Source organism: Takifugu rubripes, chromosome 7, assembly GCF_901000725.2.
Source record: "Takifugu rubripes chromosome 7, fTakRub1.2, whole genome shotgun sequence".
NCBI lineage: Eukaryota > Metazoa > Chordata > Actinopteri > Tetraodontiformes > Tetraodontidae > Takifugu > Takifugu rubripes.
The window spans coordinates 986,414-1,001,098 of record NC_042291.1 but is presented as its reverse complement, the minus strand read 5'-3'; the positions used below and the strand labels follow the sequence as shown (position 1 = coordinate 1,001,098).

The 14,685-nt window shown below is 42.0% G+C and overlaps 2 protein-coding genes across 5 annotated transcripts; both read left to right on the top strand.

Annotated features, from left to right (window-relative positions):
- The first annotated feature begins 8,255 nt into the window (after window positions 1–8,255).
- LOC115250497 (free fatty acid receptor 2-like) lies at window positions 8,256–10,859 on the top strand. Its single transcript, XM_029839233.1, has 2 exons — window positions 8,256–8,335; window positions 8,688–10,859. Exon 2 carries the CDS (start codon window positions 8,892–8,894, stop codon window positions 9,918–9,920), a length of 1,029 nt encoding a protein of 342 aa, XP_029695093.1. The 5' UTR covers window positions 8,256–8,335; window positions 8,688–8,891; the 3' UTR covers window positions 9,921–10,859.
- A 148-nt stretch (window positions 10,860–11,007) lies between these two features.
- LOC105416602 (free fatty acid receptor 2-like) lies at window positions 11,008–14,354 on the top strand. Of its 4 annotated transcripts, none has more exons than XM_029839234.1 (2): window positions 11,008–11,360; window positions 12,735–14,354. In XM_029839234.1, the coding sequence occupies exon 2, from the start codon at window positions 12,796–12,798 to the stop codon at window positions 13,822–13,824; it is 1,029 nt and encodes a 342-aa protein (XP_029695094.1). In that variant the 5' UTR covers window positions 11,008–11,360; window positions 12,735–12,795; the 3' UTR covers window positions 13,825–14,354. The 4 variants fall into 4 exon arrangements, with proteins under 4 accessions (XP_029695094.1, XP_011603339.1, XP_011603341.1 ...); XM_011605037.2 differs by lacking the exon at window positions 11,008–11,360 and adding an exon at window positions 12,236–12,290; XM_011605039.2 differs by lacking the exon at window positions 11,008–11,360 and adding an exon at window positions 12,253–12,264.
- Window positions 14,355–14,685: the final 331 nt, after the last annotated feature.

Genomic DNA, 14,685 nt, shown 5'->3' with positions numbered 1-14,685 from the left:
ACGGAGGCGCCGAGTGCGTGTTGGAATCGCATCTTCATCAGTCTCCCAATCCCCTGCTCCCACTTGTGCGTCACCTCTGATGAACAGCCGCGCTGCTCACTATCGGAGACACTTCACGCTAGTCTGGCACTGTAATGAGTGAAGATGGAGTGCATTTGAGTACCTGGTACATGGAAAGGTTACAATTTTGCCTACCGGTTCCAAGTGAGAGCATTGATTTATGGAAAGTTTGAGGCCATTTTATGCATTGCTGCGTATAACCGTTGGCTGTATGTTGTGAAGTGAACGGTGGTGTGTCCTGTTAAAAGACCTGAAAGTGCAAGTGAGTGCGTGGAGTCCTGTCACAACACAGAAAATGCTGAAGTGGACTTCTTTTCTGGGTCGATTTGTAAATCTGCCTGTGTTGTTTTAGTACACTGATTTATTGTGATTTACTTTGACTGCCGCAAGTAATCGTCTACGCACCCATCTGGAGGTGCAAATTTAAGGTAAGCATAATTCAAGTGCGGTGCGTGCAAATTAGATGCTTTTTCCATTGATGAATGCGACTTTAAGCATGGTATACCCGAGAAGAGAGCTTTCGTGAGTCCTAACGGTGAAGCGCCACTATTCATTTGACTCAGTACTTTTACACAAGAAATCCCAAAATCACAATATTCCCAACATAATCCTACTCCATAAAATGAAATTCTCATTTAACACGGTCAATTATTTCTCAGGTTCTGGTTCATTCAGTTTTTGACAATTCCTGGTTTTGCTTGCTGCAGTAATAATGATTTTAAAAGTCCATGAGGGAGAAAGGAGGCCAGGCACAGCCAGACAAGTCCATATCATCAATGAAATGATGTAGCAAGTCCTTTGAGATCTAGCTCTGTCAAAGCGTCCTCGACTTGGTCAAGGACGCGCCTCCTTTACGCACTGACCCCGTCTAGTATCACACGAACTGTCGACTCGTAGAGAGTATGAGGTAACCCAAATTTATGGGAAAACTTTGCACATCAGGGCAGCTCTGAAAACATTTTAGACCATGGAAGCTTAGAATTTATTGCTGCGGTCAGTGCCGCACTCATCTATCCAGTCGAAACGTCCTTGAGAAAGACAGTGAAATCCCAACAGTTCACTGACTGTAAATTACTCTTCATGAGAGCGTCCAAAAATGTAAATCATGGGCTGAACCTGTTGGATGGCACCTCCCCGTCCCACCAGAGGGAGCTCTGTCAGAGCATTTTGGAGCAGACCTCTAGTTATACTGTACTTCCTCAGCTCTCTGAGCTTCAGTCAAAGTAAAAAGGAAACAACAAAACAAGGAAGAGATCACGTCTAAAAAAACCCGACTACATAAAAATAAAATACACTCATGCAGCACAAAGGGATTCTTCATCAAACACGTTCTGTTTGTATGCCTGGAGGTGCAGAATTTCCTCTCACGGATGAATATCAAATTGAACTTTTAATCTTTACTTGATTCGCTGCAGGTTATTGTGTTGCTATTTTCCTGTCTTCAAATAACAACCAGTGAAAAAAAAACTGAAAAAAACAAAATAAAACTAAAGAGATGATTTCAAGAACCTTTTTTAAATACTTATTGGCCAACACCCCTAGAAATGTGTCCCACTTTAGGGTCAGAGTTTCCAGTACAAGCTTGGAACAGATGCTCCTGTACAATATAGCAAGAATAATGTTCCCCAGTGTAGCATTATAAAAAGCCTCAAGAGAGAAGAGGAAGTTCTCACGATTGACCTGTGTGTTTCTGTAATCCAGACAAAAAATTGCAGCCAGTGCAGAGAAAGAGAAAGCATCCCTTCCACCTCAGCATTACCCATACATCCTCTGTGTGGACTCTATATGAAACAACCTGATCAAGGTGCAACATTAAGATGGATTTGGGCAAAGCTCCTGGATCCTGGCCAATGCAGCAGCCCTGGAATTTGCTCCTCAAAGAGTCTCAACAGATATAGAGTGTGTGTCGTAAAGGTGAGGCGACCTGCAGCTGACCTGCTGTGTAACTATACCAACATCTGCATAGCTGCAGCTGCTGATATGCCGCTCTGCTCTCACTGCTGACTATAAACCCCAAAGTCTGTTAAAGCGGTAACGATGTCCCTGTTTCTAAATAACCTCGCGTGCACTTCCTGCACGCCGTACTGGGCTGCATGGGTTTTCAGCTCTCATCCAAGCATTTATCAGCAACCTGTTATCAGCTTGTAGAGCTGGCCAGCATGTCTACGTGACTGCATCCTCGTTAAAGGCAGTCTGTGGCTGCTGCCTGAGAATGTCCCTTATTTGATATGAATGTGTTGCCCTAATTATTGCAGCTCAGCCCAAGCACTCTTGAATTCTAGCTGTATCATTTCCACCCACCAGACCAGAAATTAACTGCAATGAATAAAGCTTAGCTTAACATTTTTGATTGAAATATGATTAATATGATTGATTAAGAAGTGCCACATTATTCTGTTGTGTAATAGAGCCTGAACAGATCGGATTGAGGTTTTAAAACGTCACCGTATTAAAACTATAAGAACAAATTTCCATTATAACCTTTTAAGGCATTCTACTAATCAATCAACACTTCAGCCTGAGTCTTTAAAATTTATTTGCACAATTCAAGCCATAGCATGTTCTAGGTCACAGTGCAGGGCTTCAGCCGGGCCTCTTTTCCCGTAATACAACATGTCCTTTATCTCGATATCTTATATGATATCATTGAAACGCATGTTAAATCATAAGATGAAGCTTGGAGTCTGGCTGTCAGTATTAAAGGAAGGAAGTCATTTCTGAACCCAAATATAACCGTGGCCACCACCAACCCACCAGTCTGCAGTCAGAGGTTGTTTAGAATAACTACTGCCATTTCTGGAAACTGACACCAGCTCACATTTGCAGCGAGAACGAAAGTTTCAGCTAACTTGCTTGTTCTGTTTTTTTTTTTCTCATTTCTCATTTGACACACTTATTTCTGTTATTTTTATGAGTGAACAGCCAGCATCATGAATCCCTTACCCGTACCTGAAACTGCACGCAAATGTAAGGAATGCCAGTCGTAACCCACACCACAACCCACTGTTAAAGCATTTGTTGTGTGTTTGTTTAACTACCCTAGATATGAGGACAATGTATCACACACAGTGCGATGCGCGCGCCAACCTTGACAGTGACAGTTGTGAAACACAGCATAAACAAGATAAACGCAGATCTGGGGTCTTTGCCGTTGCTGTCACACAACACATGATCTTCCCGAGATGTGATGTAGACAATGTACAACAGGAGGGCTGTAAAATCAAAACACACACACAAAAATAGCCTTTTCTCTGTCATTTGTCACATTATTAATTAGCTTGTTTCATTTGGAAACGTCGCTTCGGGCTCTGCTAACCTGTGATTGGCCTATTCTTTCCCCCCATTTTACCTGGGGGTAAATACCAAATGATTAATAAAGGAAAAATCTGAACTAATGGCATGAAAGTAAACATTGACCATGGACGTTCTAGGAAGTACTTTATGGTTTTTAACTGTATAGTGTAAAATGTGCTCAGAGGCCTTAAATATCTCTTGAAACGCCACTGCTCTACTGGATGACCTCATATTAAAGTTGCCTTTAGGGGAGGTAATGGTGACATTTACATTTATTTATTTATTTTTCCATTTAAAATTGCTCACTATCACATATCTTTGAACAGCTCCTGATAAGGACAATATTTTCCAAGGGCCACAAAAGGTCTTTGTGAAATGACTTTTTTTGCTGATCCAAAAGAGCTGCTGTTTGTCCGATCGGCCATAGAAAAAGTGCTGAGCAAGCACAGGCGAAACACAGTTATACAGGCTGCATTACCTTTATTCTCTATGCTCTGCAGTGGCAAAGATTACAAGGGATATAAAATCCCAGATATTTTCACTAGAAAATCTATTGTATGCTTTTAAACAAAACATTATTATGATTATTGTGATTATTATTATTATTGTTGTTGTTGTTGATGTTAGTATGTACATCACAATGATAATGATTCAACGTTTCCTCAACTTGTCTTGGATTTATTGGACCTCATGAGCATGAGTTCATCTACAAATGGAACCACAACTGTGGCAACAGAAACACCACCACACTCCCGTTTGAAGCCGCACGTGTGGCCAAGCAAGGCTCTGACAAGCATATGGGTAGAGCCGCGGACGTGCACAGATGGGCGGGAATTGAAGAAACCGTGATAGAATGGCCTTCTCCCAACGCCGTGCACACTTGCAGGGCCCTTTGTGAGGTGCGCCCTGCTAGTAACTAGTAACTAATGTTTTTGGACTCTGTTTTGCCTTCAGAACTGCCTTAATTCTTTGTGGCATACGTTCAACAAGGTGTTGGAATCAATGGGCTACAGCAAACCCATTGTCATGTTCCAAAAACCAGTTTGTCAATGAGTTTTGTGACACAGAGCATTATCCTGCTGGCAGGGAGGGACATGGTCAGCAGCCAAACTCAGGTAGGCTGAGGCTTTTAAATTATGCTCAGTAGCAAATAAAGGAGTCCAAATGTGCCAAGATAATAGCCCCCACGCTGTTACACCACCAGCAGCAGCAGCCTGACCCATTGATACCAGGCAGGATGGTTTCAAGTTATTCTTGCCAAATTCTGACCATCTGAATGTTGCAGCTGAAATCAAGAGTTTTCCAAGTTTTTCCAGTCCTCTAGAGATCACTTTTACTGTCTGTGCTAATTGCAACCTCATTTTCCTGTTGTTAGCTGACAGGACAGGCGCTGGTGTGGTCTTCTGCTGCTGTAGATCAGCTTCTACAAGGTTGGACGTGTTGTGCACTCCCGCGTTGTAACGAGTGGTTATTTGAGCTACTGTTGCCTTTTGATCCTCTCAAACCAGTCTGTCCATTCTGCTCTCACCTCTCACATCCACAAGGTCTTTTTATCCACTATCCACTGCTGGTCACTGGATAGTTTCTCACAGGTGTCCCAATGGCACTATCACACGTCACCTTCACCGTCATTTACCATCATTTGTGATGCTCCTTTTGAAAGACACCAAGTGTGTGTGTGTGTGTGTGTGTGTGTGTGTGTGTGTGTGTGTATGTGTGTGTGTGTGTGTGTGTGTGTAGGGTAGGGTTCTAGGAAACAATAAACCACTTCCAGCTATGCATATTACCGCAGTCGATCAGCACAGAAATGCCAGAAAAGTGCACGTGAGTTCTGACACATTCTAAACACAGCCACACTTCTTGCAGCCTAATATCAGTTCTGGTTTTACAAGCGCTCTCTAAGTACCGAGCAGTCAGCAGATAATCTCATAAACAGCCCTGACGAGCATTCGTTGCAAAGGTGCGTCACTTGGCCTTGTTCCCGGCACACAGCGAGGCTGGAAAATGTGCACCTAGATCAAAAGTTCACACTGAAATCCAATTTTGGTCTGTTTTGTTTCACAATACGCTCACAAAGAGGCGTGTTGGCACATTTTGCTGGCTGAAATATTAATCACGCTTGTTGGCAATGGGAATAGGAGTCCAGTGCTCTGAAACCAGACTACAGGACATTTTCCTTGTGTTGTTAACTTCTCTAAAAAGGAAGTGATATTGGTATTATAAAACTGATTAGGTCTTGGGTGGAGAGCCAGGGCTATGAGTTTGGGCGCGTTACTCTTTCATGTCCTCAACAGTCGCAGGTTGGGCTCAGGTCACACTTGATAAGGCTGCCAGCCAAATATAAACCACTGTCTCTTCAGACAGCAAACTTTATTCTCCTTCAGCGTTCCACAGGGACTGAACTAAAATCAGCTATGTTGGAGACAAAGACTTTCTTTAAATAGTAATATGGTGGCTTAGCAGCCACTGAACTCTTCTATCGGGACAGGAGAATTATGTTGTTGTTTCTTTCCACAGCCGCAAACATGTGGGAGCTTATAAGTTCATGGTCTTGAGTATTAATAGAAGGATTAACATGGAGGCTTCTGGGATGCACAAAAGTGCAATTTCTGTATTGTTGCAGCATCTGCTTTACTTAAGGAGCCATTTAAAAATATCATAGAGAGAGAACGGGAGTACGCTGCCGTGGCGTCTTCTTTACGTAGATGTTCCCACCTGCCTCAGCTGTGAGACACAGCGAGACAACAGTTCATTTGGTTTGGACCAAAACAAACTTGCTGATAAGAGGCGGTTGATTGCAGGATGTTGTAGAGCTCCATTAGAGTAGATTGGCTGAATTGGAGGGCAAACCCTTGTATTTCCATTCCACATTATTGCCGACAATATACTAGATTTGAAACAGCTTTGCCAGGTAATAAAATACCTGTAACAAGCTAAGTATGTTTAATGACAATTACAATAGATGCGTTGGACACAGCTTTACGGGAAGACAAGCATTTGCAGTTTCAAGCTCCCTGACACTGCTAGAAAAAGCCTTTCTCGTGCACGTACCATGCAACATGTGCATGAAACATTCATGACTTCAGCTTTAGGGAAGAAGGAAGCCCGGTTTATAACTATCAGTACCGTCATTACTGACGGTGACTGTGTGGGTGTTATTTGGGACACAATCATGTGAAAGTTCATGTATCTACAGGGTATTCACCGCATTCATGGGAGAATAGATCAGACCAGCACTTTATTAATGTCGTTCCGCTTCAGTTTTCAGCACACGCAGCTGCAACAGCAAAATTTCCGCCTCTCCTGAAAAAACCAAAATATCTGAATCTCACATACGTGGACTTCTCGGTATTGACAAAACACGGCAATTTCTCAACCCTCTCTTGATCAACACCCTTTGGCTGACACGTGCACAAAGCGGAATGACACGTGCGTTTCAAGTGAGAACGTTGTTGGGGGTTTTGCCCAAACTCTAACTCTAACATATTTCTAAGTAAATCACGTTGACTGTAGCTCTTATGTAAAGCACTGTATTGTCTCACTAAACGCATGTATTCTGGGGCAATGCTTGTATAAAACATGTTCAGTTTCTATTCAGTTTTAATGGGAGCTGGGTTCAGTCATTTTTTGAACTCAGAAGAACATTTTGCCTCTGGTATCATTTTAGAAGCTAAACAAAATATAAAAACTTTCTTCTTTCTCTTTTAAAGTGCTCCTCTGTCTGAGGAGTGTGAATAGCGTGTGGCTAATTGCTAAAGCACGCCGCCCTGCAGTCCTGAAGTGTCACAGAACATTACCGCAAACGCTGTGGTTGGACAGCATTTGAAAAACCCCCTGATCTAATTTTGTAAAACAAGCTGTCACCCTGGAAGGCACTGGCTTGCATGATGTGTTCGGATTATCCAAATTCGCATCTGGAAAAGAATTTCCAGACAGCGGCAGAAAGTAGCACATTTTCACATGTTGTGAATCAAAATCGGTGTCGGCTAGCAGCGGAATAAGGAAGACGTGTTTGTCACCTTCGACACCTCAGCAGAACAACCTCAAAGCTTCACACACTGAATTCTAATCTTCTTTAATAACTCTATGAAATTGTGCCCCCCCAACACACACACACACACACACACACACACTTTTCAACTGTTTTCACCAGAACTCTTTATTGCCTGTTTTGTTGTGACGACAGATGGTCAACCTACATCAGACAAGGATGTTTGGGGCCTCCGCACAAATGTAGAAAGCTCTAACACTCTTTTATGAATAAACCACGAGTCATGTTTTTTCTTTAATTATTGTGTACAATATGACTGTGCAAACACCTGGCCTTTGTTTGGATAGCGATATTGCTAACCGTGCTGCTAAAGTCACATGTTGGGAAGGGAGGTGCTGCTGTCTATTGTGGAAAATTCTTTGTCCTCCACATAATAAAGAGGCATCTATCTTGAAGCGGTAAGCACGGATAACTAAATATCATTTAATAAACTCGGATCACACATGCTCTCGTAGCCTGCATATTTCATGTTGCAGAAAGGTCGGTTGTTACCACGGAAACCATGTTTGGTGAGTGGGGAAGATAAATTGTGGCAGTATCTCCATAATAATAATTTCTATTATCTGCTCTGAATGTGTATATTATCATGTAAATGGGGGGTGGTTCCAGGCAACAGCAGGTGCGAGCTGGACGACTGCTGAACGAAGGAGATCAAATAAAAGAGTTGAGCCATCAACACGTGGATGCCGGGAAGCATGCTGAAGTGTAAGGTAGGCCTCTTCTAATTGTCCAACAAAGGGCTGCTGAAAATAAGGAAGAAAGTTTTGTGTTGCCTAAATTGGTGTTGTTTTGTGCTTTCGTAATATTCCTCAGGGTTGTAAAAAAAAAAAACCCCCAACAACTTCCTCCTGCTGTTTCTTTACAGCACTATAAGAGTCTGAGCGTGTCTAACGCGTTCATTATTGTGCACAGTGGCTCACAGGAAAACAGGTAAGGGACATTTATTTAAATTATGAGGCAGAATGTTCTCTTCATTTCTAATAGGAAGCAGAGATTATACATGTAGGCACTCTTTTAATGGCACGCTGGTTGTTAAAGTACTAAAGTAATCAACGTGATTTGGGATTTCATATGATGTTTTTCATGGTGATGCTGAAAACAAGTGACTGGGAGTTAAAGAGCATCATTTCACTGCACTTGCAACATAAGAAGCAACAGAGACCTCCTCTTGCCTCCTTAGTGATCTGAATTGGAATTGAGATAGAGTCTAACTCTCCCTTTTGTCTCAAACAAGTTGAAACAGTTCTGTGCACTATTTGACTGTTTTCTTTTATCAACAAAGGTCAAAAGTGTCGAGGAAACTGACAACTGCTGATCTATGGTTGGGGGAGGACAGGAAAACCACACAGTTTCACCGATCGCTTCCAGGCGCTTCTGTGTTTTAATCTGAGTGATCAAACCTCCCCCGGCTCATCATCCCCACGTTCAAAGATAATGCAAAGCCTCTCCAACTGAGACTGACTGGCTGAATACCGCTGAGACCACCATGCCGCAGCAGTGCCACAGAGCACTGTGCCTGTCCGTCTACATCATCACCTTCATCCTGGGCCTCCCGATGAACATCCTGGCTTTCTACACCTTCTGCAAGAAAGTGAGGCAGAAACCCACGCCGATTGACATCCTGCTCCTCAATCTGACCATCTCGGACCTGCTCTTCCTCATCTTCCTGCCCTTTAAGATGCAAGAAGTGATGAACAACATGATTTGGAACTTGCCGTATGCCCTCTGCCCATTGTCTGGCTTTATCTTCTATATGACCATCTACAACAGCACCTTCTGCCTGACTGCGGTCAGCGTGGAACGCTACCTCGGCGTGGCGTTTCCCATCCAGCACACGCTCAAAAGACGGCCTGTGTACGCGGTGGCCGCCTGCATTTTCTTCTGGATCTTTTCCTTCATCAACCTGAGCATCGTGGTCATCATCCCTTTTATTGGCTCTGAAGAATCTTTAAGTAACACTTCAAATCACAATGATTCGACAAGAATTTGCTACGAGAACTTCACCGACACCCAGCTCAATATTCTCCTGCCGGTTCGTCTGGAGCTGTTTGTGGTGCTGTTTTGCATCCCTTTCATCATCTGCTGCTTTTGCTACATCAACTTCATCCGGGTCCTGTCCCGGCTACATAACATCGACCGGCGCCGCCGCCTGCGGGCCATAGGGATGGCTTTGGGAACACTGATAGTGTTTGCTGTTTGTTTTGGGCCCTACAACATCTCCCATGTGGTGGGTTTTGTTATGTGGAAAAGTCCTGAGTGGAGGGATAAAGCCTTGCTCTGCAGCACCTTTAATGCCTGCCTTGACCCGTTCATATTTTACATGTCCTCCTCCGCTGTGAGAGGGACTGTGGGTTCCATGATGAAGGGGTTTAGGTGTCGTTTTGGTGGGTGTGTTCCCAGTCACGTGTTCTGCACCTCTTCCAGGTCAATTACCATGACCGCCACAGATAAAGAACACAATCAAGAGCAGATCAATGGCAGTGGAAAGGAAGCAGCCACCAGCTGTCTTCAGTAATTTGTTCCCACATTGTGAGATCAGGAAATGAATGGCCCTTTACAATATTGTCATCAGTCCAGCGCGCCTCTGTTTGTCTGTGTGGACTTTCGGAGTTGTGAATGATCCAAGAACACCAAAGTCAAAGGAGGTTAATTTCCATAAAATCATAAAAAAGCAGAGACGACTAGCAAATATCGCAGACAAAATGTATTTTATACATGACTGAATAATATTGCTGTGTCCAAAGACGCCAAAGAATGTGTGAGCACCAGTTTTGTATATGCAATCTCTGAACAATGCGACTTCAAGTGGGAGATATTAATTATAAGACTTGTGTCATAATAACTAAGAAAAGAGTTTTTCAGCCAAAGGAACCGTGTTAAATAGCCTTGTTATATATCATGTAAATATAAAAACTAATGTCAAAAAGCTCTGTTTATATATTTTTTTATTCACTAAGGCCATTGGTTTTGTAAGACTGTGACATCATTCAAACAAACAAACAAAAAAGCTCTGTAAAATAAGTTTTGTACATGCTTTAGAGCCTTTTAGGTTATGCTGTAAATCAAACAGATATTGTGGACACGTGGATGGATGCAGGAGTGCAAACAGCCTTTGTAAACACACGTTTTTATGATTCTTCCCTTCACGTCTCAGGGATGTTTGTTAAATGCAAGCGTCGGGTCATTGTGCCAGCATGTTGTTTTCATCCCCTTGCTGTCATAATCAAATTATATACCATCACATTTACATGATTTATGTGTTGTTCTATAAAAGTAACAGGTATTACAAGGGACCTTTTTTGCATGCATGTAAATAAGAACTTTATTTTGGGTTTACAGTATTCATAAGAATGTAAAGTGAATTTCCCGGATGTACATATTGGACGTAAAATATATTTAATATAAAATGCAATTGTATTAAAATAATGCAGAATAAAAATGAGGGCTGTGCAAATTCAGCACCTGTGGTGGGTTTTCCTCCTTCCTTCTTTTCAGAAGATAAAACGAGAGCTCAAATGGGATGCTGACGTATAAACGGGGATTATAGAAAGTGTCAGTTCAGACTTAACAACAAACTGAGGCAGGATAGATTTGTGCAAGGGGCTTTGTTTGACCTTCAGAGATGCCACATCACACTTAAATTTGTTTTCTTGCTTTCATTTTCTACTTCCTAAAAGATAGTAACTGACGGTTGGCTCAGTGTTGACTTTTTGCCTCCACTGTGTGAAGGTTATATGTACATTCACTCAGCTTGTGCGATGTGTTTGCTGACCGCTGACGAGTAAACCTGCAGGGTTTGCCTCATTTTTTCCTGCAGCCACAAATGTTTGACAGCTTGTACATGATAAACTGCGTGGAGATTATAAAAGAAAACATGCTTTTTAAACAGTCCACTGTAATTCTGCTCCAACGTTTCCTCGCGCCGTGCCCGCAGAAGAGCAAGGGGACAAAAACAGTGAGTCACTATTGCTCATTGCTGATTTCTCACATACGAGTAAATATGAAAGAATTAGAGATGGACTTTTGCCTGCTCACTAAGAGAGACACATACACCAAAATTGGGGAAATGATTAATTTTGGAGGGGGTGCAGCACTGCTATCCAGCTTTTATTCTGACTGATCTCTACTTGTGTCCCAATTCAGAAGGAAATGCCCAGTTATTTATTTTTCCCTGCCAAAATTCTACAAAGTTAAATGGAGATGATGACACTTGTTTATGACGTGGACCGGCAGGAAATGTCACAATTAGGCAGAAGTTAGATATGAAATACTTTGTATAATTATCTCACTTTGAGTAGCGAGTGAGTTTTTCCACATTAAGCAAGAATGTGACAAAAGTTCTGGTTTAAATAATAAAAATTCATGGTTTTGGGGTGTGCCTTGAAAATTCTGCAAACACAAATAAAGCTACAAAAAATACTTAACCATGAAAAAAACACCCATTTTGTAGCCCAAGTGTTCATGCACTGCTTATCACAGTGCTTTATATTTTTGTGTGTATGTTTTCCAGTGGAACCAGAAAGGCTTTCTTTAGATGGGGGTTTGCAAATTTCCCACTAGAAAGCCCGGAATATATGCAAAACATGAATCACCTGTTACTGTTGTAGCAGGATATGCCCTGAGAAATGCATGAATATAAAAATACAACACAATCTACAGCCAACCGTATGCACGTACTTTGGATCGGTAACTGCGTTTCAGATAAAACACTAATCAAATTGAATATTTTATTTTTGGATTTGCATCACATTCTACTGTGAGGTCCTAAAAGGAGGAGCTCCCTCCTTATCAGAGCATTATAAAAGCAGAGCATCTGTCGCACACTCAGTCTTTTGAGAAGAAGCTCTTTGGAAAAATGAGTAAGAAAGGACTCTTTCCTTACATGGTAATAATGTATGCTATGTATGTTGGAGAGATGGATGGGTTGTGATGGCTCAGTTTAATTGTGATTAAGTAATAATGTATGAGGTATATATTCTTCAAAACGTTTTCTACCAACGGTATGCTGGTTGTATTTATACCAAGGAAGTATTACAAGATCTTAAATTGGTGTCAACAATTAAAGGGAATGGCAGGGATCTTCTAAATTCTGATGTATTTGTTACATAATAACTACCAAGGCCTAATTTAAACCATTTTTAAATGCAGTGATTTTGTAGTTATCCATTATCATTCTGTTTTTAAAGATTTAAGAAAAATGATGATGAGCGTGGGCTGATCAATGAGGACAGGAAGACTGTCCTGTCTCTGTAGGTTTGACCCAGTATGAACCTTCTTCTGTGTTTCAGTCAGACTGATTAAAACTTCCTGCGGTTTATTTTCACCACAGTCAAAATTCACGTGAAGCCTCTCCAACTGGGACTTACTGGCTGAATAACGCTGAGACCACCATGCCGCAGGAGTGTCAGAAGGGGCTGTGCTTGTCTGTCTACATCGTCACCTTCATCCTGGGCTTCCCGACCAATGTCCTGGCTTTCTACTCCTTCTGCAAGAAAGTGAGGCAGAAACCCACACCGAGCGACATCCTGCTCCTCAATCTGACCATCTCGGACCTGCTCTTCCTCATCTTCCTGCCCTTTAAGATGCAAGAAGTGATGGACAACATGATTTGGAACTTGCCGTATGCCCTCTGCCCGTTGTCTGGCTTTATCTTCTATATGACCATCTACAACAGCACCTTCTGCCTGACTGCGGTCAGCGTGGAACGCTACCTCGGCGTGGTGTTTCCCATCCAGCACACGCTCAAAAGACGGCCTGTGTACGCGGTGGCCGCCTGCATTTTCTTCTGGATTTCATCATTTTGCCATACAAGTATTGTTTTTTTCATTTCTATTATAGACCCTCTAAATGCCACCTTAGATCAGAACACCACTGGGAAAATCAGCCAAGTCTGTTATGACGATTTCACTGACACCCAGCTCAATGTTCTCCTGCCGCTTCGTCTGGAGCTGTTTGTGGTGCTGTTTTGCATCCCCTTAATCATCTGCTGCTTTTGCTACATCAACTTCATCCGGGTCCTGTCCCGGCTACATAACATCGACCGGCGCCGCCGCCTGCGGGCCATAGGGATGGCTTTGGGAACACTGATAGTGTTTGCTGTTTGTTTTGGGCCCTACAACATCTCCCATGTGGTGGGTTTTGTTATGTGGAAAAGTCCTGAGTGGAGGGATAAAGCCTTGCTCTGCAGCACCTTTAATGCCTGCCTTGACCCGTTCATATTTTACATGTCCTCCTCCGCTGTGAGAGGGACTGTGGGTTCCATGATGAAGGGGTTTAGGTGTCGTTTCAGTGGGTGTGTTCCCAGTCACGTGTTCTGCACCTCTTCCAGGTCAATTACCATGACCGCTACAGATAAAGAACACAATCAAGAGCAGATCAATGGCAGTGGAAAGGAAGCAGCCACCAGCAGTCCCTGTTAGCGGACAAAATAAAAAAAAATCATGCTTCAGACTCCTTCTTTATAGTGTTTATTTGAGGAGTTATGTATCTATTTATGTTGCTAATCATGTTTCAATACTCAATAATTAATATTTAAAGCAGATACAGTATATTACTACAATAAGACAGATCTACGTGCCCGTTCTTGAATATAATGTTTCATTTTCTATGTGCGAACAATTTGCTCTAGCCAGGCCATTCTGTAACTTTGCATCAACAAATTATTTATTGTCATATTTAAATCATTAATGTTTCAAATTTTATAAGGAAAGCAGACAGGAGAGATAATGCCGTTTTAAAAAAAAGTAAATGGGAGTTAATTCTATATTGAAATGTAAAGTGACCACTCTATCTACTAATTTGAAGGTTAATATTTCATGTACAATTCATATAGAAATAAATAAAAAGAAAAAATGTGATCTGATGTACAAAGAGTTTGGTGGTGCGAATTATCAGAGCTGTTTATTACCAGTGTGGAAAACCCACAATATAAAGTGATTGCTGCCAGTGACTTTGTGGATTTACTACATTTACTACTACACATTTCTGAAAGTGGAGGCAGACTCAGAGCACTCTCACCACACTCTTGTCTACAGTCCAACCCTTTAAATTGCTCCTTGGCCAACTAAGGAGCTCAGTAACTAAATGCTGCCGTGCTGCCACACCTCTCAGTTTCAAACAACAAATCAAAGTTCAACTCAAGTTTCTATTAACAAATAAATAAAAACAATTTAAAAGGATCTAGCTCTTCATTTTAAATTTCTTTTCAAACATTTTGGACACAACACGCTGCAAACACTTCTACTTCTGACTCATGAAAGTGATCAGAGCTGATTTTAAGT

Bases quoted from the DNA above. Each gene is read 5' to 3' on its own strand.
- LOC115250497 (XM_029839233.1), top strand. From the start codon at position 8,892: ATGCCGCAGCAGTGCCACAGAGCACTGTGCCTGTCCGTCTACATCATC.
- LOC105416602 (XM_029839234.1), top strand. From the start codon at position 12,796: ATGCCGCAGGAGTGTCAGAAGGGGCTGTGCTTGTCTGTCTACATCGTC.